Raw genomic sequence first — 26324 nt, forward strand, 5'->3', positions numbered from 1 at the left:
TGTAAATTTCAAGGAGATGAGATTTGTGATTAGGAACCTGGTTGATGTTGATGATCTCTCCCCCACGGCGGCGCCAGAAATTACTTTTGATGTTTGCTTTAACTACGTCGATATTTCCCCAAAGAGGAAGGGACGATGTAGCACAGCAACGGTAGGTATTTCCATCAGTGATCAGACCAAGGTTATCGAACCTATAGGAGAACCACGCAATTCCACGTAAACATCTCATGCACACAAATAACAAATACTTGCAGCCCGACGTAAGAAAAGGGTTGTCAATCCCTCACGGGTAAAAAGATAGATAAAATTGTAGTAGATTGGATAAATAGATCTCACGGGAACGCAAGATAAAATAAATTACTAAAAATTGCAACAAGATATTTTTGTATTTTTGTTTTAATAGATCTGAGAATAAAAGCAAATAAAAATTGATCGTGAAGGCAAATATATTAAAGAAGATACCCGGGGGCCGTAGGTTTCACTAGTGGCTTCTCTCGAGAAAAATAGCAAACGGTGGGGAAAACAATTACTGTTGAGAAATTGATAGAACTTCAAATACTCATGACGATATCCAGGCAATGATCATTATATAGGCATCACGTCCAAGATTAGTAGACCGACTCCTACCTGCATCTACTACTATTACTCCACACATCGACCGCTATCCAGCATGCATCTAGTGTATTAAGTTCATGGGAAAACTAAGTAATTCAATAAGGACGATGGCATGATGTAGACAAGATATATTTATGTAGAAATAGACCCCATCTTGTTATCCTTAATTGCAATGATACATACGTGTCGTTTCCCATTCTGACAGTGGGATCAAGCACCGTAAGATCGAACCCATCACAAAGCACATCTTCCCATTGCAAGATCAATAGATCAAGTTGGTCAAACAAAACCCAAATATCAGAGAAGAAATATGAGGCTAGAAGCAATCATGCATGTAATAGATCAGAGAAGACTCAAATAACTTTCATGGATAAAAACATGGATCTGATCACAAACTCAAAGTTCATCGGATCCCAACAAGCACACCACAAAAAGAGTTACATCATATGGATCTCCAAGAGACCATTGTATTGAGAATCAAACGAGAGAGAGGAAGCCATCTAGCTACTAACTATGGACCCGTAGGTCTACAATGAACTAATCACACATCATCGGAGAGGCGCCAATGGACATGATGAACCCCTCCGTGATGGTGTCTAGATTGGATCTGGTGTTTCTAGAACTTGCGGCAGCTGGAATTTATTTTCGTCGACTCTCCTAGGGTTTCTGGAGTATTGGGGTATTTATAGAGCAAAGAGGCGGTGTGGGGGCCCACCAAGGTGGGCATAACCCACCTGGGCGCGCTTGGGCCCCCAGGCGCACCCTGGTGGATTGTGCCCCCCTCGGGGCACCCCTCTGATACTTCTTCGGCCCATCTTCTGTCTTCTGGTCCAGAAAAAATCCACAAAAAGTTTTGCTGCGTTTGGACTCCGTTTGGTATTGATTTCCTGCGATGTAAAAAATAAGCATAAAACAGCAACTGGCACTCAACACTATGTCAATAGGTTAGTACCAAAAATGATATAAAATGATTGTAAAACATCCAAGAATGATAATATAACAGCATGGAACAATAAAAAATTGTAGATACATTGGAGACGTATCACACATGAAATCACCTCCCATTGTCATACCACTTCAGGTGTGTTTCTTTGTATTTCCTCATCTCCGCCAATGCCATATCATTCTCTCTAGAACCTAGCCTCTCCATCCACATCTGGACATACCTAGCATGGTGTTGTCCCCACTCATTCACCTTCTGATGAGTCTGTCGGCTCGGACTGCATAGATCAAAAAAATAACAAAGCATAAGAAATAAATGGAGACCATATAGCATTGGTTAACATAGCTTCGGTTAGGTAACTCATAGGTGAAGCTCCACTCTAGCCGTGCTTGCTCTCTCCAATGGGGTGCATTTCCTCCTATCAAATTGCAACACCAGCCGATGGGGCAGATGTCACTTGACAGCATAAATGCATATAAAGGGGCACCTGATCCGCCAAGGTGTCCCTCGTACACATCTGGTTCGACAGAAAACCCCTTTGTGCCTTGTAAAGCCTCCAGTTAACCTGTAAACGAGATGGTTAGTTGGTCTAATTCATTCCATGGAAAGCTGATAGCAAATAAGGAATCGATATACCTTATGATATGTGAGATTGTCCATCTTGTTGATGAAGCTCTTGTACAAAGTCTTTGACTTACCATTTTAACTTTGTCCCAAGAGAATGCCACGGCGGGGAGTCGAAAAACATCTTGTTCGTCATCAAGGCCTACCCACGGTCTCGGTGAATCATCCTTTTTAGGACGTCCAACCGGCAAACGCCCCCACATCCAAACCGAGAGGTCCCAAATACATCCTCCCATGAATGGTTTCTTGGTGGTTTTCCTACAAGCATCTCTGAGCTACAAACACCAATTCATTCATGCTAAGCTTCGCATAATTTATGATGTACTAACATGATTATGAGTATTGCGGTTACCTCACAGTATAAGTAGGCGAGCCCAGCAAACCCCCAACTATACTTCTCGTCCCTGTCGTCCAGGAAGTCAACATACATCCAAGGAGCACCATCTCGAGAGCAATCTGTAAAAACAACTTTTGACAGGAGGTGCCACATGTACGCTCACGCATACTGCTCCACGATCTCCTCATTGGCATTTTCCGGGCATCAAAGACCTATGTTGCTCAAGCCACGAGAATGGGACGTTGTCTGTCCTGTTGTCAGTCCTTCCATGGAGACTAAGAGAGGCAGAGGAGTCACCAATGAGAGCGGTAACTCTCACATGCCAGTTCTTGTTGTCCACTTTTTCGGTGATAGGCTGGCCATTGATGGGAAGCCATGTGATCATGGCGAAGTCCTCAAGTGTCACCTTCATCTCACCATAAGGGAGATGAAAGTTGTGCTTCTCCGACCGCCAAGAATTAAGCAGTGCTGTGAGAGCTGAATGGCATATCACCGGAGGAACACACTTGAACTGAAGAACAAACGGTAGGAGCCCGACACGCTCGAAGAACGACTCATAGCGAATGTCATATTGCATCCAGCTAGCCGTCGTGTGACCTCTCATTCGCACTACCGTAAGTGTCTGTCAAAATTGAACACATCTATTAGAACCTTATTTTATTAATAAACAATAACATGAAAATGATTATTGCTTCTTACCTCTCCACGCTCGATAGCACGGGCATGATGGTCCTTGTCGAAAGCAAGGTCAAGTCCCATATACACACGCCCATCGTCCTCACCATCGGCCATCCTAACATAATTTAAAATTTTAATCGATTAATAGACAACATCATCTATGCATATGAATAGAAAGAAACAATATCCATACATATATCCATGTGTATTGCAAACATAGGTAAAAAAACTATATCAATACAAATAGAAATATCAATAGAACAATTTTTTTCACATGCATTCACAATTGCAAACATAGGGAATAGGAAAACTTTATTCCTAACACAAATTCTTTTCCATATAGCAATACGTACGCATTCACCATCTAATATCAATCCACGATCTATCAATACATAGGCATTCACCACTCAACATTTATCCAAAAGAAGTTACAATATTTCTCATACAATTTATTCATCCATCCCATAGAAAAAATAATTGTACCACATTACCATACAAACTTTCCCTGCATTAATTCAGAAGATAATAAGATACTAAATAATAGGATACTAAACATTTTAAACATAACCAAAATTCAAATTAGATCAAGGCCTTGCACTAGTCCAAAAAAACATCAAAATAACAAAGTATTTGCAAAAACTAATTGGAGGGATTGGAGGAGCTTACCTTCCTCTTCAATTTGCCCCAAAGATCCACCAAAATGGTTGAGAGATGGAGGAGATCCAAGGTGAGATTTGGGAGGGAGAGAGAGAGAGGCTAAATGCCTTTGTTCATGCGAGAGAGGAAAAAGAAAAGGGGTTGTGTGGTGGGTGGGGCCCGCCCGCGGTAGGGTACAACACCCTACTGCCACATCTAGTGGTGGTAGCTACTTATCTACGTCATCGGTCTCTGACGGTGCCGTTTACGTTACCCGACCCTACCGCCAGGTACCGTGGCGGTAGGTTGTTATACCCTACCACCAGGTTGGGTGACAGTAGAAAAGGGTCAGATCCAATTTTATTTTGCATCTAGAGTCAGATCGTGTTAAAGGTTGACAAAAGGGTCAAAGCAGTGAATTCGGCCACTGGAAACACGACTTTCATGATAGCATGCTCATCAGGTGCGACACACGTGTCCATACCAAACAAAGGCAATCTCCAGCACGATCCCCAAGCGGACAAATTCATTATTTTGACCCTTTTCCTTAACTTAAGCATGATTTGACCCTATGTGCAAAAGTTTTTTGGATCTGGCCCTTTTTCTACAGTCATTTTCTTTGGTGGTAGGGTAGCACATCCTACCGCCAAGGTCTTTGCTGGTAGGACTTACTTACACTATCATGCCCGTTCGGTGTGAAAAACACCCTACCGCCACCGTGTTTGGCGGTAGCGACATGCATGTAATTATAATAAGGGCACGCATGCAATAAAAGATCTTTTTTATTTGCAAAAAGACCCTACCGCCATAGGTTATGGCGGTAAGGTAAAACGTCCTACCGCCATAGACTATGGCGGTAGGGTCTTTTTTGCAAAAGAACGAAGGTGGCGGTGCAAGTAAGTCCTACCGCCAAAGACCTTGGCGGTAGGATGTGTTACCCTACCGTCAAAGACAATGACAATAGAAAAATGGTCAAATCCGAAATTATTTAGCACATAGGGTCAGATCGTGCTAAACTAATGGAAAATGGTCAAAATAGTGAATTTAGCCGCCCCGGGCGTGACCCCTGCGAGTCCAATCTGTGGCAGATCCAGATTTGAAGTTACATGTGGCGGACTTTTAAGAAAGCAAAAAATATTCAGATATACCTTTTTTATAATACAAAAGAAACACAACTTAGCATTGTAATGGAGGAAGAACTTTGATCTGGGCAATTCAACATTAAGATATACTTTTCTTACTAGAACAAATGGAACATGCAACTTGAGAACTCAATATTTTGGCGGAAAATGTGGTAGGAAAATACTACAAGGCAGCTAGTAACAAGGAATGGAACAACTAGTAAAAAATAAGAAACTTGGCACTAAATTAAGCAAATCTAGAAGTAGTGTTTTCTAGAACAACAATCTACAAATACTGTTGAGACAACAACACATGCTCAAAACTTTCTCTTTACATTTCCGGAACATCCAAGTGTGGACCGAGCAAGTGAATTATTCCATCACACTTATACTTCAGGACAGAAACAAGCTGGCCAAACCCAACAGGCAAGTAGAAACATAACGTTCATATTTGGTGCATGGAGCTTGTGGTGCAGCCAATTTCAGTACTCTCATCCAAAAGTTGTCAAAATTTCCGAAAATAAATTAGCACATTAAGGACTGTATAACCGCACCTAAGCCCAGCCCTCTCACACGCTGTGCCTTTCCGACCGTCCGTTCTCATGATCTGGTCATCTCTGGCCGTTGGATCCAAGTAGCTGAAGGAAATATGCCCTAGATGCAATAATAATGTTATTATTTATTTCCTTATTTCATGATAAATGTTTATTATTCATGCTAGAATTGTATTAACCGAAAACTTAGTACATGTGTGAATACATAGACAAAACATAGTGTCCCTGGTATGTCTCTACTTGACTAGCTCGTTAATCAAAGATGGTTATGTTTCCTAACCATAGACATGTGTTGTCATTTGATAAACGGGATCACATCATTAGGAGAATGATGTGATGGACATGACCCATCCATTACCTTAGCATTATGATCGTTACAGTTTCATTGCTACTGCTTTCTTCATGACTTATACATGTTCCTCAGACTATGAGATTATGCAACTCCCGAATACCGGAGGAACACCTTGTGTGCTATCAAACATCACAACATAAATGGGTGATTATAAAGATGGTATGCAGGTGTCTTCAAAGGTGTTTGTTGGGTTGGCATAGATCGAGCTTAGGATTTGTCACTCCGTGTTTCGGAGAGGTCTCTCTGGGCCCTCTCGGTAATGCTCATCACTATAAGCCTTGCAAGCATTGTAACTAATGAGTTAGTTGCAGGATGAAGTATTACGGAACGAGTAAAGAGACTTCCTGGTAACCAAATTGAACTAGGTATGATGATACCGACGATCTAATCTCGGGCAAGTAACATACCGATGACAAAGGGAACAACGTATGTTGTTATGCGGTTTGACCGATGAAGATCTTCGTAGAATATGTAGGAGCCAATTGTTGGGGAACGTAGTAATTTAAAAATTTTCCTACGCACACGCAAGATCATGGTGATGCATAGCAACGAGAGGGGAGAGTGTTGTCCACGTACCCTCGTAGACCGAAAGCGGAAGCGTTATGACAACGTAGTTGATGTAGTCGTACGTCTTCACGATCGACCAATCCTAGTACCGAACGTACGGCACCTCCATGATCTACACATGTTCAGCTTGGTGACGTCCCACGAACTCATGATTTAGTAGAGCTTCGAGGGAGAGTTTCGTCAGCACGATGGCGTGATGACGATGTTGATGAAGCTAGTGACGCAAGGATTCGCCTAAGCACCGCAACAATATGACCGGGGTGGATTATGGTTGAGGGGGGTACCGCACACGACTAAAATATCAATGATCAACTTGTGTGTCTTGGGGTGCCCCCTGCCCCCGTATATAAAGCAGCAAGGGGGGAGGCGGCCAGCCTAGGAGGAGGGCGTGCCAAGGGGGGAGTCCTACTCCCACCGGGAGTAGGACTCCCCTATCCTAGTTGGAGTAGGATAAGGGGAAAGGGAAGGAGAGGATGAGAAGGAAGGAGGGGGCGCCGCCCCTCCCCCCTAGTCCAATTCGAACTAGGCTTGGGGGGTGTGCAGCCCAGCCCTAGCCAGCCCCTCTCTCTCCCCTAAAGCCCATTAAGGCCCATATACTCCCCAGGGGGTTTCGATAATCTCCCGGCACTCCGGTATTTATCCAGTGACCCCCGGAACCCTTCTAGTGCCCGAATATAACCTTCCAATATATCGATATTTAGGTCTCGACCATTTCGAGACTCCTCGTCATGTCTGTGATCTCATTCGGGACTCTGAACAACCTTTGGTACATCAAAACATATAAACTCATAATACCGATCGTCACCGAACGTTTAAGCGTGCGGACCCTACGGGTTCGAGAACTATGTAGACATGACCGAGACTCGTCTCAGATCAATAACCAATAGCGGAACCTGGATGCTCATACTGCTTCCTACATATTCTATGAAGATCTTTATCGGTCAAACCGCATAACAACATACATTGTTCCCTTTGTCATCGGTATGTTTACTTGCCCGAGATTTGATCGTCGGTATCTCAATACCTAGTTCAATCTCGTTACCGGCAAGTCTCATTACTCGTTCCGTAATGCATCATCCTGCAACTAAGTCATTAGTCACATTGCTTGCAAGGCTTATAGTGATGTGCATTACCGAGAGGGCCCAGAGATACCTCTCCGACAATCGGAGTGAAAAATCCTAATCTCGGTCTATGCCAACTCAACAAGTACCATTGGAGACACCTATATAGCACCTTTATAACACCCAGTTACATTGTGATGTTTGGTAGCACACAAAGTGTTCCTTTGGTATTCGGGAGTTGCATAATCTCATAGTCATAGGAACATGTATAAGTCATGAAGAAAGCAATAGCAACACACTAAACGATCAGGTGCTAAGCTAAAGAAATGGGTCAAGTCAATCACATCATTCTCTAATGACGTGATCCTGTTAATCGAATGACAACTCATGTCTATGGCTAGGAAACTTAAGCATCTTTTATTCAACGAGCTAGTCAAATAGAGGAATACTAGTGACACTTTGTTTGTCTATATATTCACACATGTACTAAGTTTCTGGTTAATACAATTCTAGCATGAATAATAAACATTTATCATGAAATAAGGAAATAAATAATAACTTTATTATTGCCTCTAGGGCATATTTCCTTCAGTCTCCCACTTGCACTAGAGTCAATAATCTAGTTCACATTGCTATGTGATTTAACACCAATAGTTCACATCACCATGTGATTAACACTCATAGTTCACATCGCCATGTGACCAACACTAAAAGTGTTTACTAGAGTCAGTAATCTAGTTCACATCGTCATGTGATTAACACCAAAAGAGTACTAAGGTGTGATCATGTTTTGCTTGTGAGAGTAGTTTAGTCAACGGGTCTGCCACATTCAGATCCGTATGTGTATTTTGCAAATTTCTATGTCTACAATGCTCTGCACGGAGCTACTCTAGCTAATAGCTCCCACTTTCAATATGTATCTAGATTGAGACTTAGAGTCATCAAGATCGGTGTCAAAGCTTGCATTGACGTAACTCTTTACGACGAACTCTTTGTCACCTCCATAACCGAGAAATATTTCCTTATTCCACTAAGGATAATTTTGACCGTTGTCCAGTGATCTACTCCTAGATCACTATTGTACCCTCTTGCCAAACTACTGGTGAGGTACACAATAGGTCTGGTACACAGCATACCATACTTTATAGAACCTATGACTGAGGCATAGGGAATGAATTTTCATTCTCTTTCTATTTTCTGCCATGGTCGGGTTTTGAGTCTTACTCAACTTCACACCTTGCAACACAGGCAAGAGCTCCTTCTTTGACTGTTCCATTTTAAAATACTTCAAAATCTTATCAAGGTATGTACTCATTGAAAAATCTTATCAAGCGTCTTGATCTATCTCTACAGATCTTGATGCACAAAGTGTAAGCAGCTTCACCGAGGCCTTTCTTTGAAAAATTCCTTTCAAACACTCCTTTATGCTTTCCAGAAAATTCTACATTATTTATGATCAACAATATGTCATTCACATTTATCTATCAGAAATGCTATAGTGCTCCCACTCACTTTCCTGTAAATATTGGCTTCACCGCAAGTCTGTATAAAACTATATGCTTTGATCAACTCATCAAAGCATATATTCCAACTCCGAGATGCTTGCACCAGTACATAGATGGATCGCTAGAGCTTGCACACCTTATTAGTACCTTTAAGATTGACATGACCTTCTGGTTGCATCATATACAACTTTTCTTTAAGAAATATCCATTTAAGGAATGCAGTTTTGACATCTATTTGCCAGATTTCATAAAATATGGCAACTGCTAACATGATTCGGACGGATTTAAGCATCGCTATAGTTGATAAAATCTCATTGTAGTCAACACCTTGAACTTCTCAAAAACCCTTTTGTGACAAGTCGAGCTTTGTAGATAGTAACACTACTATCAGTGTCCGTCTTCCTCTTGGAGATCCATTTATTTAATATGGCTTGTCGATCATTGGTCAAGTCCACCAAAGTCCACACTTTGTTCTCATACATGGATCCCATCTCAGATTTCATGGCCTCAAGCCATTATGCGGAATCTAGGCTCATCATCGCTTCCTCATAGTTCGTAGGTTCATCATGGTCTAGTAACATGACTTCCAGAATAGGATTACCGTACCACTCTTGTGCGGATCTTACTCTGCAAGACCTACGAGGTTCGGTAGTAACTTGATCTGAAGCTTCATGATCATCATCATTAGCTTCCTCACTAATTGGTGTAGGAATCACAGGAACTGATTTCTGTGATGAACTACTTTCCAATAAGGGAGCAGGTATAGTTACCTCATCAAGTTCTACTTTCCTCCCACTCACTTCTTTCTAGAGAAACTCCTTCTCTAGAAAGCATCTATTCTTAGCAACAAAGATTTTGCCTTCGGGTCTGTGATAGAAGGTGTACCCAACAATTTCCTTTGGGTATCCTATGAAGACGCACTTCTTCGAATTGGGTTTGAGCTTATCAGGTTGAAAACTTTTTCACATAAGCATCGCGGGTCCAAACTTTAAGAAACGACAACTTTGGTTTCTTGCCAAACCATAGTTTATAAGGCGTCGTCTCAATGGATTTTGATGGTGCCCTATTTAAAGTGAATGCAGCTGTCTCTAATGCATAGCCCCAAAACGATGTTTGTAAATTGGTAAGAGACATCATAGATCGCATCATATCCAATAAAGTGTGGTTATGATGTTCGGACACACCATTATGCTGTGGTGTTCCAGGTGGTGTGAGTTGTGAAACTATTCCACATTGTTTAAAATGAAGGCCAAACTCATAACTCAAATATTCTCCTCTACGATCAGATCGTAGAAACTTTATTTTCTTGTTATGATAATTCTCCACTTCACTCTGAAATTCTTTGAACTTTTCAAATGTTTCAGACTTACATTTCATTAAGTAGATATACTCATATCTGCTCAAATAATCTTGTGAAGGTCAGAAAATAACGATACCCACCACGAGCATCTACACTCATTGGACTGCATACATCGGTATGTATTATTTCTAATAACTCACTAGCTCGTTCCATTCTTCCAAAGAACGGAGTTTTAGTCATTTATAAGGCACGGTTCGCAAACATCAAATGATTCATAATCAAGTGATTCCAAAAGTCCATCTTTATGGAGTTTCTTCATGCGCTTTACACCGATATGACCCAAACGGCAGTGCCACATAAGTTGCACTATCATTATCAACTTTGCATCTTTTGGCATCAATATTATGAATATGTGTATTACCACGATTGAGATCCAACAAACTATTTTCATTGGGTGTATTACCTTCGAAGGTTTTATTCATATAAACAGAACAACAATCATTCTCTAACTTAAAATGAATAACCATATTGCAATAAACATGATTAAATCATATTCATGCTAAAACACAAACGCCAAATAACATTTATTTAGGTTCAACACTAATCCCGAAAGTATAGGGAGTGTGCGATGATGATCATATCAATCTTGGAACCACTTCCAACATACATCATCACTTCACTCTCACATAGTCTCTGTTTATTCTGTAACTCTTGTTTCGAGTTACTAATCTTAGCAACCGAACAAGTATCAAATACTCAGGGGCTACTATAAACACTAGTAAGGTACACATCAATAACCTGTATATCAAATATACCCTTGTTCACTTTTCCATCCTTCTTATCCACCAAATATTCAGGGCATTTCCGCTTCCAGTGACCATTTCCTTTGTAGTAGAAGCACTCAGTTTCAGGCTTTGGTTCAGCTTTGGGTTTCTTCACGGGAGCGACAACTTGCTTGCCATTCTACTTGAAGTTCCCTTTCTTTCCCTTTGCCCTTTTCTTAAAACTAGTGGTCTTATCAATCATCAACACTTGATGCTCTTTTCTTGATTTCTACCTTCATCGACTTCAGCATCACGAAGAGCTCGGGAATCATTTACGTCATCCCTTGCATACTATAGTTCATCACGAAGTTCCAGTAACTTTGGTGATGGTGACTAGAGAATTCTGTCAATCACTATCTTATCTAGAAGATTAACTCCCACTTGATTCAAGCGATTGTAGTACCCAGACAATCTGAGCACATGCTCACTGCTTGAGCTATTCTCCTCCATCTTTTAGCTATAGAACTTGTTGGAGACTTCATATCTCTCACCTCGCACTACAAGAAATATGTCAACTTGTGACCTTGACTATTGGTCACTGAAAGGTCATTGTTTTTCATTTGCGACCTTTTTATGAACAAAAACAGAAGGTCAAAAGCTGGCGGTCATAAACTGAAATTAACGACCTTCTCTGTGAGAAGGTCTTAGATGTTTACGACCAAAATAGAAGGTCGTTGAACCCATGACCTTCTGTTTTGGTCACTGGTTGTCTGCCTAGGCCACGTCGGATCCGACGTGGCAATCTGACATGGCAAAACTATGACCAATTGAAAAGGTCGTGGACAAGATTCAGCCCGGTCCGATTCGGTGTTTTACATGGGCCGAGCCCAACAATTCAGCCTTTTATATATTTTTCCCTATTAATTTTGATCAGCTACATGGGCCAGGCCCAACATTATAGCTTTTTATTTTCTGGATGTTTTCATTTCGGCGTTTTTATTTTCTAGGCCTTTTGCGGACCATTTCTTATTTGGGTCTCTTGTATTTTTCTTTTGGGCCTAGGCCTTTTACATTCTATTTCCTTAATTTTTAGCCTTTTTCCAGTGAATATTATTTGGGCCACATCATTTTGAGATGCCAAATACTATTACGTCACACTTGTCTGGTACATCCTAGGTTTCAATTTTCATATTTTGAAGCAATATTTCATTGAGAACAATTAACAGATGGAAATTATCAATACACATGCCAATTTTGGCTAGCACAATCTTTACATAGTACATTTCACCCAGATACTATCACAACATATAACTAGCTCTACAAGTATAGTTCTGCTTTCTTCACGTTCAGGTTGGAGCTCTTTTTTGTAGAGGCTGAACAAAGGCATCTAACAATAAACAAAAGGAGTTAGAAACAGGATAAAAACAAACATACAAAGCAGCTAGGGACTGAATCATGAAGCATATGTACATGTAACAGTAACAACCACAAGGACCACTCAACACAAGAGAATACCAACACGGACAGAATGGTTCTAGATGTTGAACACAAAAAATGATTCAATCTCAGATGGTTGATTGAGCATGCACAAATGAACAGGACATATGTTCTACACTAATTTTACACAAATCATTATCAATTACAACAGACTCAAAACAAAATACCATAGCTTCTATATCACATAGGGAATCGACACAATAATACTCCCTGCGTCCCAAAATAGGCATCTCAAAACCAAGTAACAGAAAAAAAATGGGATAGACCGAAGACTTATCTAACTGGAGAAGATATCGTTGTTGCGGTTGTAGCACAGTGACCTCATGACTAAGAATGTGGTACCATGGCCAGCGTTGATACACTCCAGTGAGGTAAGCATCAGGGCTTCATCAGGTCTGCGAGAACAAACTATGTAAAAAATCAAGGGCATAACAGATTCATGTCAAGTTATACATGAGCGATCAAACAGATTCATGCCTAGAGTTCACAGAAACGATCCAAATCCAAAACTTAGGGGTGGATGGGATAACAGAGAGGGGATGCACCGCTCTAGCAGAGGGTGGCGCCGAGGACAGAGTCGCCGTCAATGCTTCTGGTGTGCTCCAGTCGCCTACATGCCAGGAGTTTTGTGACTCGTGAAGATACATCTATGCACCAAAGCAGCAGTTCATTTACCAAAAGAAAATAACAGTTCAAGCATCATGGTACCAACACCAATTTATCGACAGCTCAACACCAAAAATGGAAGTTAAATTGACAAAGCCATACTCTGACCATTTCATCCTCAATACACGCAATGTGTTGTGTGCTTCACATACACATGGCAAATGCACTGCACGTAACAAGCAGGCTAGTAGAAATTACTACAAGAAGGAGAATAGCACACCTCATGTACAGAATTCACACTTGACAATTACAATAGGTGCAGCACATACATGGAGAAGTGTTTCAAAATAAAACTCAGGATTTAGGCACGCATCTTCAGATTTGTCAATCAGTTTGCCAACAAATTCAGTTGATTTCATGTCTGAATACTTCAAACCACTGATTTTGTACCAAATTCAAAGAACACACACATTTTGTAAGCCAAAAAAGCTACATCCACGAGCTTAATGCTACATCCACAGCAGTCTGACTTCTCAAATGGAAGATTCACCTTCTGAATCATGTAGGAGAAAAACATCGAAACCATGGAATCAACAGGTAATCGTACCTTGAGCAGCAAAGCAGGCGCCTCAGATGATCACGAGAGCACGATCCCGCCACGTTGCCTTGCTGCTGGCCTCATCGGGCGCTTCACCATTGGCCAGAGGAGGAGCAGCCAGAGAGTCCAAGACTGTAAATGCCAAAGAGAGCAGTGAGTAAAATGAACTGAATTTTTTTGCCACTAAATGAATGCTATATATCTATGCTGCTGCTAAATGGTGCTTGTGCATAACTGAATTTTGCTGCTGGTACTGACCGTTGACAGACAACTATTGCGCTAAACTTTGCTGCTACTAGTATGTGATTTTCAAATGAGATTATGTAAAAACAAAAGAAAGGTTAGTAAGAGTTGGTCTCTGTAGGTGATTCTCAACAATTATAACAAAGAAAGGTTAGTAAGAGTTGGTCTCCATCTCCAATATATCCGTTGGATTTAATTCTAATATTTTCCTAGGTTCTATAAGCTTAAATTTCATAGACCTGATTGACACTGTAGGTTCTATAAGCTTAAATTTTAGAGACCAGATTCAATTCAGAAAAGGAGTGGGAGCTTATTTAAGAGGCAAGTGAGTGAGTGAACATGTTATTAGGCTTAATTACCAGGATTTGGAAGAAAACACTGGTGGAGAAGATGCACGCAAGGCCACCAAGCCAGTTGTAATAGTAGCAGGAGCAACAGTTAATTGGAGGAAACAAACCAAATGGGATAGCTAATGAACGCGGCAAACAGCCGAACAATGGATGTACTTACTGAAAGATCGAGGATGTCACCTAGAGGGGGGTGAATAGGTGCTTTAAAATAACTACGGTTTAGGCTTGAACAAATGCGGAATAAACCTAGCGGTTAATTGTCAAGCACAAAACCTAAAACAACTAGGCTCACCTATGTGCACCAACAACTTATGCTAAGCAAGATAAGCAACTATGTGATAGCAAGATATATGACAAAGAACAATATGGCTATCACAAAGTAAAGGGCATAAGTAAAGGGCTCGGGTAAGAGATAACCGAGGGACGCGGAGACGATGATGTATCCCGAAGTTCACACCCTTGCGGATGCTAATCTCCGTTTGGAGCGGTGTGGAGGCACAATGCTCCCAAAGAAGCCACTAGGGCCACCGTAATCTCCTCACGCCCTCGCACAATGCAAGATGTCGTGATTCCACTAAGGGGCCCTTGAGGACGGTCACCGAACCCGTACAAATGGCGACCCTTGGGGCGGTCACCAAACCTGTACACTTTGGAAACCCTTGGGGACGGTCACCGGTACCCGTCAAATTGCTTAGGGCAATCTCCACAACCTAATTGGAGACCCCGACGCTTGCCCAGAGCTTTACACCATAATGATTGAGCTCCGAACAACACCAACCGTCTAGGGCGCCAAGGCACCCAAGAGGAACAAGCTCTAGGGTGTCCAAACACCCAAGAGTAACAAGCTCAAGGGTACCAAGCACCCAAGAGCAATAAGCTTCTCAACTTGTAACTTCCACGTATCACGTGGAGAACTCAAACCGATGCACCAAATGCAATGGCAAGGGCACACGGAGTGCCCAAATCCTTCTCTCTCAAATCCCACTGAAGCAACTAATGCTAGGGAGGAAGATGAGAGGAAGAACAAGAAGGAGAACACCAAGAACTCCAAGATCTAGATCCAATGGGTTCCCCTCACATAGAGGAGAAAGTGATTGGTGGAAATGTGGATCTAGATCTCCAGTCTGTTTTCCCTCAAAAACTAGAAAGAATCCATGGAGGGATTGAGAGTTAGCAAGCTCGAAGAAGGTCAACAATGGGGGAAGAACACGAGCTCAAAGGATAATGTTCAATGGGGAAGAAGACCCCCTTTTATAGGTGGGGAAAAATCCAACCGTTATGCTCACACCCGCACAGAGCGGTACTACCGCTCCAAGGAGCGATACTACCGCTAGGGCGGTACTACCCCTTTGAAAAACAACAGCGAGGAGGCAAAAGGACAGTAGAACCACCGGAGCGGTACTACCGCTCGACCACACGGCACTACCGCTAGGGATAGCGGTACTACCGCAAGTGGTAGCGGTACTACTACTTGTGAGCGGTACAAAAAAAATACTTCCGTGCCTACATCCGCTGAGCAAAACACGAGATTTTGGTCCAGAGTGGTACTACCGCTCAGGAGCCGCGGTAGTACAGCTCTGGAGCGGTACTACCGCTCAGGAGCCCCGGTAGCACCGCTCTGGAGCGGTAGTAAAAAATTACATCATCTCTAGCCGCAGTAGTACCGCTGCAGCCTTTACCAAAACAGCCACAACTTCTGCAAACAGACTCTGAATTCAATGAAACCAAGTTTGTTGGAAAGATAACGACATGGGCTAACACAATCTTGATAGAAATAACAATAAGAAGCAAGGGAGAAAAGGCCCATAAGAAAATGGTGAGAACCCTTCCTCGGATAAGACTGGTAAAACCTCCAACACCGAAAACTTCATAGAAGACGCACGCGAACTCCGTTTTCGATGAACTCAAGCTTGTCATCAAGATGACCATAAGCTCTAAGACTCACAAAGAGAACCAAACAAGAACCTAGAAACATGATGCAAGGATGCAATGCTTTGAGCTCTCTACTAACAATACGATCAAGCTACCAACTTGAGAGCCCCCTTGATAGTACGACAAACGATCCTATAAACCGGTCTCCCAACTACCACCATGAGACCGGTAAAATAGAAAACCTATCAAGGGAAAACCTTTGCCTTGCACATGGTCCACTTGAGCTAGATGATGACGATCTTGACTCCCTCAAGTTGGACCACCTTTCTTCATTGTGTTGGCTTGATGAAGACTAGATGATTGCTCCCCCATAGTCCACTATGGGTGAGCCACTCTTCGGCTCATCTTCACAAGTCCATTGTCACCACAATGGACGGAAAGCTTCAAGCACTTGATCTCTTCGTGATGCATCACTTGAACTTGCACACCGCATCCTAACCCCACAAAGAACTCTCACGAAGACCATGGGTTAGTACACAAAGCGTAATTGACAATGCTTACCATACAATGGGATCACTTGATCCCTCTCGGTACATCTTCTACGCTTTGTGTGTTGATCAACTTGATTCACTCTTTTACTTAGTCTTGATCAACCTCTCACAAGACTAATCTTTTCGGTAATTCCTTGAATAGCACCTTGGTCGACACAAACTCTCCTTGAAAACAACACATGTACTCCAAGAAAATCCTATGGACAAAACCTTCAAATAAAACTCAAGGCAACCATTAGTCCATAGAGATTTTCATCAATTCCCAAAACCAAACATGGGGGCACCGCATGTTCTTTCACTTACACTCTCAAGGCAAAAATCGATCAAGAGTAAATTGACGGCAGCAGCATCATCATCCAGGCAGCCAAACGTGCTCCCAAACCAGGCAGTTTACTTAATATCGACCATTCAATGCCACTGTAAAGACCTAAAATACATATAATGATTTAACACAATATTTTTGTGCAGAGCAAAGTAACATATGGGCATTAGAAATATGTTACTTTAGAATGCAGAGCAAAGTAAACCTCTCAACTCCACTAGTTATTTTATTATGAGTACAGTGACCCCCTTTGATACCATCATACACGAATTAGAATCTCTAAAGTATGTCAATCAGGGATGATAACATGAAGCAGGCACAACAACAGAATGAAGTGAAATCTTTATGCAAGCCCATGTATTTTGGTATAAAGAAGCATTGAACCAATTAAAAGCAAGCTTCTAGATCTATGTTTGGACGACAAAAAATTGTACAAGCTGAGTTATTTGATGAAATAATCCAAGCCTTTAGCCTCCTACTAGATATGCTCTTAATGTAGATAGTGCGTAGAACCACTATGGACAGTTGGACACAATCACAGTAAGATCTTATCTAATGTAGATGTATTGTCTTTGTCAGGATCACACGCTATATGGATCATGATGGACTATTACTAATAGCTGAATGGCAATCTAAGAAGTCAGACACTACCAGTTCTAGGCTGTCAACTCAACAAGCAACATCACAATCCTCTCAACACCACTAGTTATTATTATGCATTGGCATCAAAGGGGGTCAAAGATTTAATCACTAATCACAGATCACGACAGAACCACCAAACAAAGGAAGATCTCTACTCGTCTAGTAGCAAGTAGGCAAGCAACCAAACACCTGCAGGGCCCATGTCAGTTCCATGGACGAACGCGTACCGAATATGAAATGCTGCTCGAGCCTGAGCCCGACGAGCACGAGGCTGAGCATGTTCGCAAGTAGGTGGACGATGCCGGCGTGGAGCCAGATGAAGGTCATGAGTCTCCACCCCTGGTGCTCGTGCACCACCTAGTCCCACATGAGCGCGCCCAGCTTCTGCAATCTGGAGACAACAATATGTGCCCCGAAGCATAAGAGATGATGAATATATTGTTGAATCGAAAGAATCGAAGCATTGGATCACTCACATGGCGGAGGAGGGCTCGCATCAGCGGCGTGGGCGCCAGGTCGGCCTTGAGGGGCGTCGTGGCCTCCAGGGACGACGAGGCCCCCGTCGTCGCCGCGGATCTGGTGTCGTCAGGTTCGGATGAATGGGCGGCGCGATAGGAGGAGAGGAGAGGAGAGGAGGGACGATGGGCGGCACGCGCTCAGAAGGAGTGGTGGTGGTGGCGGCGTGAGGGAGGGGAAGGGAGAGAGGAGGGCATGGGGGAGGCCATGGACGGCGGGGAGCTCCTCCAGAGGGAGGTGGCAGCCGCGATCTAGAAGGGATGGAGGTGGTGGCGGAGGAGGGGGGAGTCTTGATTTGGGCATGGCGTTGTGGCTAGGTGGGGTGGGGAATCGCCGCGGTCCGATCTCCGCCCGCTCCGACGAGATCGAGGGGAGGATCGGTGGAGCTGGCGGGGAGGAAGGGGACGGGATCGAGAGGAGCTAGGGTTTGCGCGGGTGAGGAAGGGAGGGGATCGAGGAGTGAGGGAAAGAAAGGAGGCAGGGGGTGGATGGAAATTGACCCGGAGGACATAGCTAGGGTTTCAGGGTTGGTGTGGATGGGTTGAGGACAGCCGTTGGATCCCCGAGCATCCGACGGTGTTGGATGCACGATCTGCGTGATATGTCCACAGACCAATCAGAATGCAGTATGATTTTATGACCATCTAAATTGGTAGTAATTGACTTAAAATAACGTGTTAAAATCATTTAATCTACTTTATGATCTAAGAAATTCTAAAACAAATGGAAAACCTTCTCATTGTGTCACCAAAATTTGAACAAGTTTTCAGAAAAAATAACAACATTTAATAAGATAAATATCTTTAAAAAGGTGTCGTTGGAAATGAGTTTTTTGTAAAAAAAACATTATCCCTTTTTCGAGTGCCCAAAATGAGTTTTTTTTGTGAAGGACCTACAATATATTTATTGCAAAATTGGATGAAATCAATTTTATAAACTATTAGGCCATATTTAATGCACAAACGACCAAATAGTTGGGTGTCAAAAGATTTTATCCACCTTTGGTAAAAAAGACAAATTTCCGTTGATCCAGCTGGAAGCGGGTCAAATTTTAACTATAGCTGCCTCATAGTTTGCTATTTATTTTTTCCAAATATCATTTCTAGGTACATAAGTATCTATTTAATAAGAGAAAGATCAAATGTTTTCCAAGATTCAACCAGTAGCTAGGAACGGTCAAGCCCACCGTTTTGACCGCATTTTGAAACGGGCATAAAAATTGAATAAAAATCAAAAAATTGTAAAACCTTCGCATTGTGTCATTAAATGTAACCAAGTTTCTAGGAAAAATATAACTTGTAATACGACAATTATTTTAAAAATGTGTTCTCACAAACGAGCTATCATGCGTGAAGATTCATGGCTTTCAAGCCGAATGATGAATCTTATGGCCACATTCATGGCATAGTTTGCTCAAATGATCTCATATTGTGCACAAGGGTGCATCTTGGAATTCCAAACAATGTTTCCTAAGGAAGTTTTCATTTTCTTTGCACGAAAAATTCATTTTCCATTTTTCGAGTGCCCGATATGAGATTTTTTTTGTGAAGGACCTACAATATATTTATTGCAAAATTGGACCAAATAAATTTTATAAAATACTAGGCCATATTTAATGCACAAATGACCAAATGGTTGGGTGTCAAAAGATTTGGTCCATCTCTGGTGAAAAAGACAATTTTTTGCCGATTTAGTAGGAAGCGGGTCAAATTTGAACTGTAGCTGCCTCATAGTTTGCAATTTATTTTTTCCAAAAATCATTTCTAGGTACATAAGTATTTATTTAATAATAGAAACATCAAATATTTTCCAAGATTCAAACACTAGCTAGGAACGGTCAAGCCCGCCGTTTTGACCGCATTTTGAAACAAGCATAAAAAATTCAAAAAAAAACAAAAAATGGAAAACCTTCGCATTGTGTCATTATATGTAGCCAAGTTTCCAGAAAAATAATAAACTTGTAGTATGGAAATTATTTTAAAAAGTGTTCTCAGAAACGAGCATGCGTGAAGATTCATGGCTTTCAAGCCAAATGATCAATCTTATGGCCACATTCATGGCATAGTTCGTTCAAATGATGACATATTGTGCACAAGGGTGCATCTTGGAATTCCAAACAATGTTGCCTATGGGAGTTTTCATTTTCTTTGCACGAAAAATTCATTTTCCATTTTTCGAGTGCTCGATATGAGGTTTTTTTGTGAAGGACCTACAATATATTTATTGCAAAATTGGACCAAATCAATTTTATAAAATACTAGGCCATATTTAATGCACAAATGACCAAATGGTTGGGTGTCAAAAGATTTGGTCCATCTCTGGTGAAAAAGACAATTTTTTGCCGATCCAGTTGGAAGCGGGTCAAATTTGAACTGTAGCTACCTCATAGTTTGCTATTTATTTTTTCCAAAAATCATTTCTAGGTACATAAGTATCTATTTAATAAGAGAAAAGTCAAATGTTTTCCAAGATTCAACCACTAGCTAGGAACGGTCAAGCCCGCCGTTTTGACCGCATTTTGAAACAGGCATAAAAAATTCAAAAAAAAAACAAAAAATTGGAAAGCCTTCGCATTGTGTCATTATATGTGGCCAAGTTTCCAGAAAAATAATAAACTTGTAATATGGAAATTATTTTAAAAAAGTGTTCTCAGAAACGAGCTATCATGCGTGAAGATTCATGGCTTTCAAGCCAAATGATCAATCTTCTGGCCACATTCATGGCATAGTTTGTTCAAATGATATCATATTATGCACAAGGGTGCATCTTGGAATTCCAAATACTGTTGCCTAAGGGAGTTTTCATTTTCTTTGCACAAAAAATTCATTTTCCATTTTTAGAGTGCCCGATATGAGGTTTTTTTGTGAAGGACCTACAATATATTTATCGCAAATTTGGACCAAATCAATTTTATAAAATACTAGGCCATACTTAATGCACAAATGAACAAATGGTTGGGTGTCAAAAGATTTGGTCCATCTCTGGTGAAAAAGACAAATTTTTGCCGATTCAGTAGGAAGCGGGTCAAATTTGAACTGTAGCTGCCTCATAGTTTGCTATTTATTTTTTCCAAAAATAATTTCTAGGTACATAAGTATCTATTTAATAAGAGAAACATCAAATGTTTTCCAAGATTCAACCACTAGCTAGGAACGGTCAAGCCCGCCATTTTCACCGCATTTTTAAACAGGCATAAAGAATTCAAAAACAACAAAACATTGGAAAACCTTCGCATTGTGTCATTATATGTGGCCAAGTTTCCAGAAAAATAATAAACTTGTAATACGGAAATTATTTTAAAAAACTGTTCTCAGAAACGAGCTATCATGCATGAAGATTCATGGCTTTCAAGCCAAATGATCAATCTTATGGCCACATTCACGGCATAGTTTGTTCAAATGATCTCATATTGTGCACAAGGGTGCATCTTGGAATTACAAACAATGTTGCCTAAGGGAGTTTTCATTTTCTTTGCACGAAAAAAATCATTTTCCATTTTTCGAGTGCCCGATATGAGGTTTTTTTGTGAAGGACCTACAATATATTTATTGCAAAATTGGACCAAATCAATTTTATAAAATACTAGGCCATATTTAATGCACAAATGACCAAATGGTTGGGTGTCAAAAGATTTGGTCCATCTCTGGTGAAAACGACAATTTTTTGCCGATTCAGTAGGAAGCGGGTCAAATTTGAACTGTAGCTGCCTCATAGTTTGCTATTTATTTTTTCCAAAAATCATTTCTAGGTACATAAGTATTTATTTAATAAGAGAAACATCAAATGTTTTCCAAGATTCAGCCACTAGCTAGGAACAGTCAAGACCGCCGTCTTGACCGCATTTTGAAACAGGCATAAAAAATTCAAAAAAAATCATAAAATTGGAAAACCTTTGCATTGTGTCATTATATGTGGCCAAGTTTCCAGAAAAATAATAAACTTGTAATAAGGAAATTATTTCAAAAAAGTGTTCTTAGAAACGAGCTATCATGCGTGAAGATTCATGGCTTTCAAGCCAAATGATCAATCTTATGGCCACATTCATGGCATAGTTTGTTCAAATGATATCATATTGTGCACAAGGGTGCATCTTGGAATTCTAAATACTGTTGCCTAAGGGACTTTTCATTTTCTTTGCACGAAAAAATCATTTTCCATTTTTCGAGTGCCCGATATGAGGTTTTTTTGTGAAGGGCCTACAATATATTTATTGCAAATTTGGACCAAATCAATTTTATAAAACACTAGGCCATATTTAATGCACAAATGACCAAATGGTTGGGTGTCAAAAGATTTGGTCCATCTTTGGTGAAAAGACAATTTTTTGCCGATTCAGTAGGAAGCGGGTCAAATTTGAACTGTAGCTGCCTCATAGTTTGCTATTTATTTTTTCCAAAAATCATTTCTAGGTACATAAGTATCTATTTAATAAGAGAAAAATCAAATGTTTTCCAAGATTCAGCCACTAGCTAGGAACGGTCAAGACCGCCGTTTTGACTGCATTTTGAAATAGGCATAAAAAATTCAAAAAAAATCAAAAAATTGGAAAAACCTTCGCATTGTGTCATTATATGTGGCCAAGTTTCCAAAAAAATAATAAACTTGTAATACGGAAATTATTTTAAAAAAGTGTTCTCAGAAACGAGCTATCATGCGTGAAGATTCATGGCTTTCAAGCCGAATGATCAATCTTATGGCCACATTCATGGCATAGTTTGTTCAAATGATCTCATATTGTGCACAAGGGTGCATCTTGGAATTCCAAACAATGTTGCCTAAGGGAGTTTTCATTTTCTTTGCATGAAAAGTTCATTTTCCATTTTTCGAGTGCCTGATATGAGGTTTTTTTTGTGAAGGACCTACAATATATTTATTGCAAAATTGGACCAAATCAATTTTGTAAAATACTAGGCCATATTTAATGCACAAATGAACAAATGGTTGGGTGTCAAAAGATTTGGTCCATCTCTGGTGAAAAGGACAGTTTTTTACCGATTCAGTAGGAAGCGGGTCAAATTTGAACTGTAGCTGCCTCATAGTTTGCTACTTATTTTTTCCAAAAATAATTTCTAGGTACATAAGTATCGATTTAATAAGAGAAACATCAAATGTTTTCCAATATTCAACCACTAGCTAGGAATGGTCAAGCCCGCCATTTTGACCGCATTTTGAAAGAGGCATAAAAAATTCAAAAAAATCAAAAAATTGGAAAACCTTCGCGTTGTGTCATTATATGTGGCCAAGTTTCCAAAAAAAATAATAAACTTGTAATATGGAAATTATTTTAAAAAGTGTTCTCAGAAACGAGCTATCATGCATGAAGATTCGAGGCTTTCAAGCCAAATGATCAATCTTATGGCCACATTCATGGCATAGTTTGTTCAAATGATCTCATATTGTGCACAAGGGTGCATCTTGGAATTCCAAACAATGTTGCCTAAGGGAGTTTTCATTTTCTTTGCACGAAAAATTCATTTTCCATTTTCCGAGTGCCCGATATGAGGTTTTTTTGTGAAGGACCAACAATATATTTATTGCAAAATTGGACCAAATCAATTTTATAAATACTAGGACATATTTAATGCATAGTTGACAAAATGTTTCGGTGTCAAAAGATTTGGTCCATCTCTGGTGAAAAAGACAAATTTTTGCCGATTCAGTAGGAAGCGGGTCAAATTTGAACTGTAGCTGCCTCATAGTTTGCTATTTATTTTTTCCAAAAATCATTTCTAGGTACATAAGTATCTATTTAATAAGAGAAACATCAAATGTTTTCCAAGATTCAACCACTAGCTAGGAACGGTCAAGCCCGCCGTTTTGACCGCATTTTGAAACAGGCATAAAAAATTCAAAAAAAATCAAAAAATTGGAAAACCTTCGCATTGTGTCATTATATGTGGCCAAGTTTCGAGAAAAACAATAAACTTGTAATACGGAAATTATTTTAAGAAATTGTTCTCAGAAACGAGCTATGATGCGTGAAGATTCTTGGCTTTCAAGCTAAATGATCAATCTTATGGCCACATTCATGGCATAGTTTGTTCAAATGATCTCATATTGTGCACAAGGGTGCATCCTGGAATTCCAAACAATGTTCCCTAAGGGATTTTTTATTTTCTTTGCACGAAAAATTCATTTTCCATTTTTGGAGTGCCCGATATGAGGTTTTTTGGTGAAGGACCTACAATATATTTATTGCAAAATTGGACCAAATCAATTTTATAAAATACTAGGCCATATTTAATGCACAAATTATCAAATGGTTGGGTGTCAAAAGATTTGGTCCATCTCTGGTGAAAAAGACAATTTTTTGCCGATTCAGTAGGAAGCAGGTCAAATTTGAACTGTAGCTGCCTCATAGTTTGCTATTTATTTTTTCCAAAAATCATTTCTAAGTACATAAGTATCTATTTAATAAGAGAAACATCAAATGTTTTCCAAGAGTCAACCACTAGCTAGGAACGGTCAAGCCCGCCTTTTTGACCGCATTTTGAAACAGGCATAAAAAATTCAAAAAAAATCAAAAAATTGGAAAACCTTTGCATTTTGTCATTATATGTGGCCAAGTTTCCAGAAAAATAATAAACTTGTAATACAGAAATTATTTTTAAAAAGTGTTCTCAGAAACGAGCTATCATGCGTGAAGATTCATGGCTTTCAAGCCAAATGATCAATCTTATGGACATATTCATGGCATAGTTTGTTCAAATGATCTCATATTGTGCACAAGGGTGCATCTTGGAATTCCAAACAATGTTGCCTAAGGGAGTTTTCATTTTCTTTGCACGGAAAATTCATTTTCCATTTTCCGAGTGCCCGCAATGAGTTTTTTTGTGAAGGATCTACCATATATTTGTTGCAAAATTGGACCAAATCAATTTTATAAAATACTAGGACATATTTAATGCACAGTTAACAAGATGTTTGGGTGTCAAAAGTTTTGATCCACCTTTGGTGAAAAAGACAAATTCCCGCCGATTCAGTAGGAAGCGGGTGAAATTTGAACTGCAGCTGCCTCATAGTTTGCTATTTATTTTTTCCAAAAATCATTTCTAGTTACATAAGTACCTATTTAATCAGAAATACATGGTTTGGTGGTGATACGTTGAGGTTTCGACGGTGGCCGAGGGCCCCAACTCTAGAGCGCGTAAACTCGCATGCCCGCCGCGAGGTCACTGCGTGACCATGGCGTTGCCATGTGTTCTAGGCGGCCTAGGCATGTCTAGTCGGTTGGGCACTCCCCAGGTAGGTGCTAGGAAGAAAATCACAACATAAGATTCTCACGAGGAGATCGATCGATGCTCAAACATGAATAAGCACCCAAGTGTTTGATTAGCGGTACGGGAAATGCACATGGCTAATGGGCATGAGTTTTGGCTGAGGATGATCAGTTACTAAGAAGACCGTCTTCACAAATTTTCAGCTCAAAAGGAGGAGCCTAGGTGGTACTTGCTTTGCAAAGTACCACACTGGACATAAATACGAATGTTGAAGCTGGGCTCAAAATAATGAATGGATTGAGCTGGCATTTGGTGTAGGATGGTTATTTGGGCATAAGAAAGCACTGTAGAAAATGGATACTATTTGGACATGCCAAAGTGGTACTTCCTTCACAAAGTGTTTTTCTGAACAGAATAGGAAAATGAATATTTTTGAATTATTTTTGAATTAGGCAAGGAAGGTTTTTTACATATTGACGAAGATATGACCCAAAGAATTTATGAGATTTTTTTGGGAATTTTGGGAATGACATAAATATAGGTTGCTTCACAACCTAGGGCAAAAACTGCCACATGGACATGACACATAGGCAAAACTGATGAGGTGGCACCTAGTCATAGCGACCCACCACAATTTACAAGGTTATGACCATCTATATTGGTCATGATCAGATAGAAATAAGGCAGCGGACCAGTGCTATCTACTTTATGACCATTTCATGTAAGGAAATTATGACCTTTCTGACCAAAATGGTCGTTATAGTTTAGGATTTGGAGCCAACCAAACAGCTTTTGACCAATTGGTCTGAAATGGTCATAGATCTATGACCAATTCTTCCAGGGCCACTGA

At 40.4% G+C, this 26324-nt stretch overlaps 1 protein-coding gene across 1 annotated transcript in view; it reads right to left on the bottom strand.

Moving 5' to 3' along the window:
* Window positions 1-2703: 2703 nt before the first annotated feature.
* LOC119292829 overlaps window positions 2704-26324 on the bottom strand; it is a 47918-nt gene continuing 24297 nt past the window's right edge. The window contains exons 3-5 of the mRNA XM_037571524.1: window positions 3689-3702; window positions 3219-3312; window positions 2704-3141 (exon numbers count right to left, since the gene is read on the bottom strand). Of these exons, the coding sequence (XP_037427421.1) occupies window positions 2704-3141; window positions 3219-3312; window positions 3689-3702 (546 nt within the window). The remainder of the gene's footprint in view (window positions 3142-3218; window positions 3313-3688; window positions 3703-26324) is intronic.

Source organism: Triticum dicoccoides, chromosome 4B, assembly GCF_002162155.2.
Source record: "Triticum dicoccoides isolate Atlit2015 ecotype Zavitan chromosome 4B, WEW_v2.0, whole genome shotgun sequence".
Taxonomy (NCBI): Eukaryota; Viridiplantae; Streptophyta; class Magnoliopsida; order Poales; family Poaceae; genus Triticum; species Triticum dicoccoides.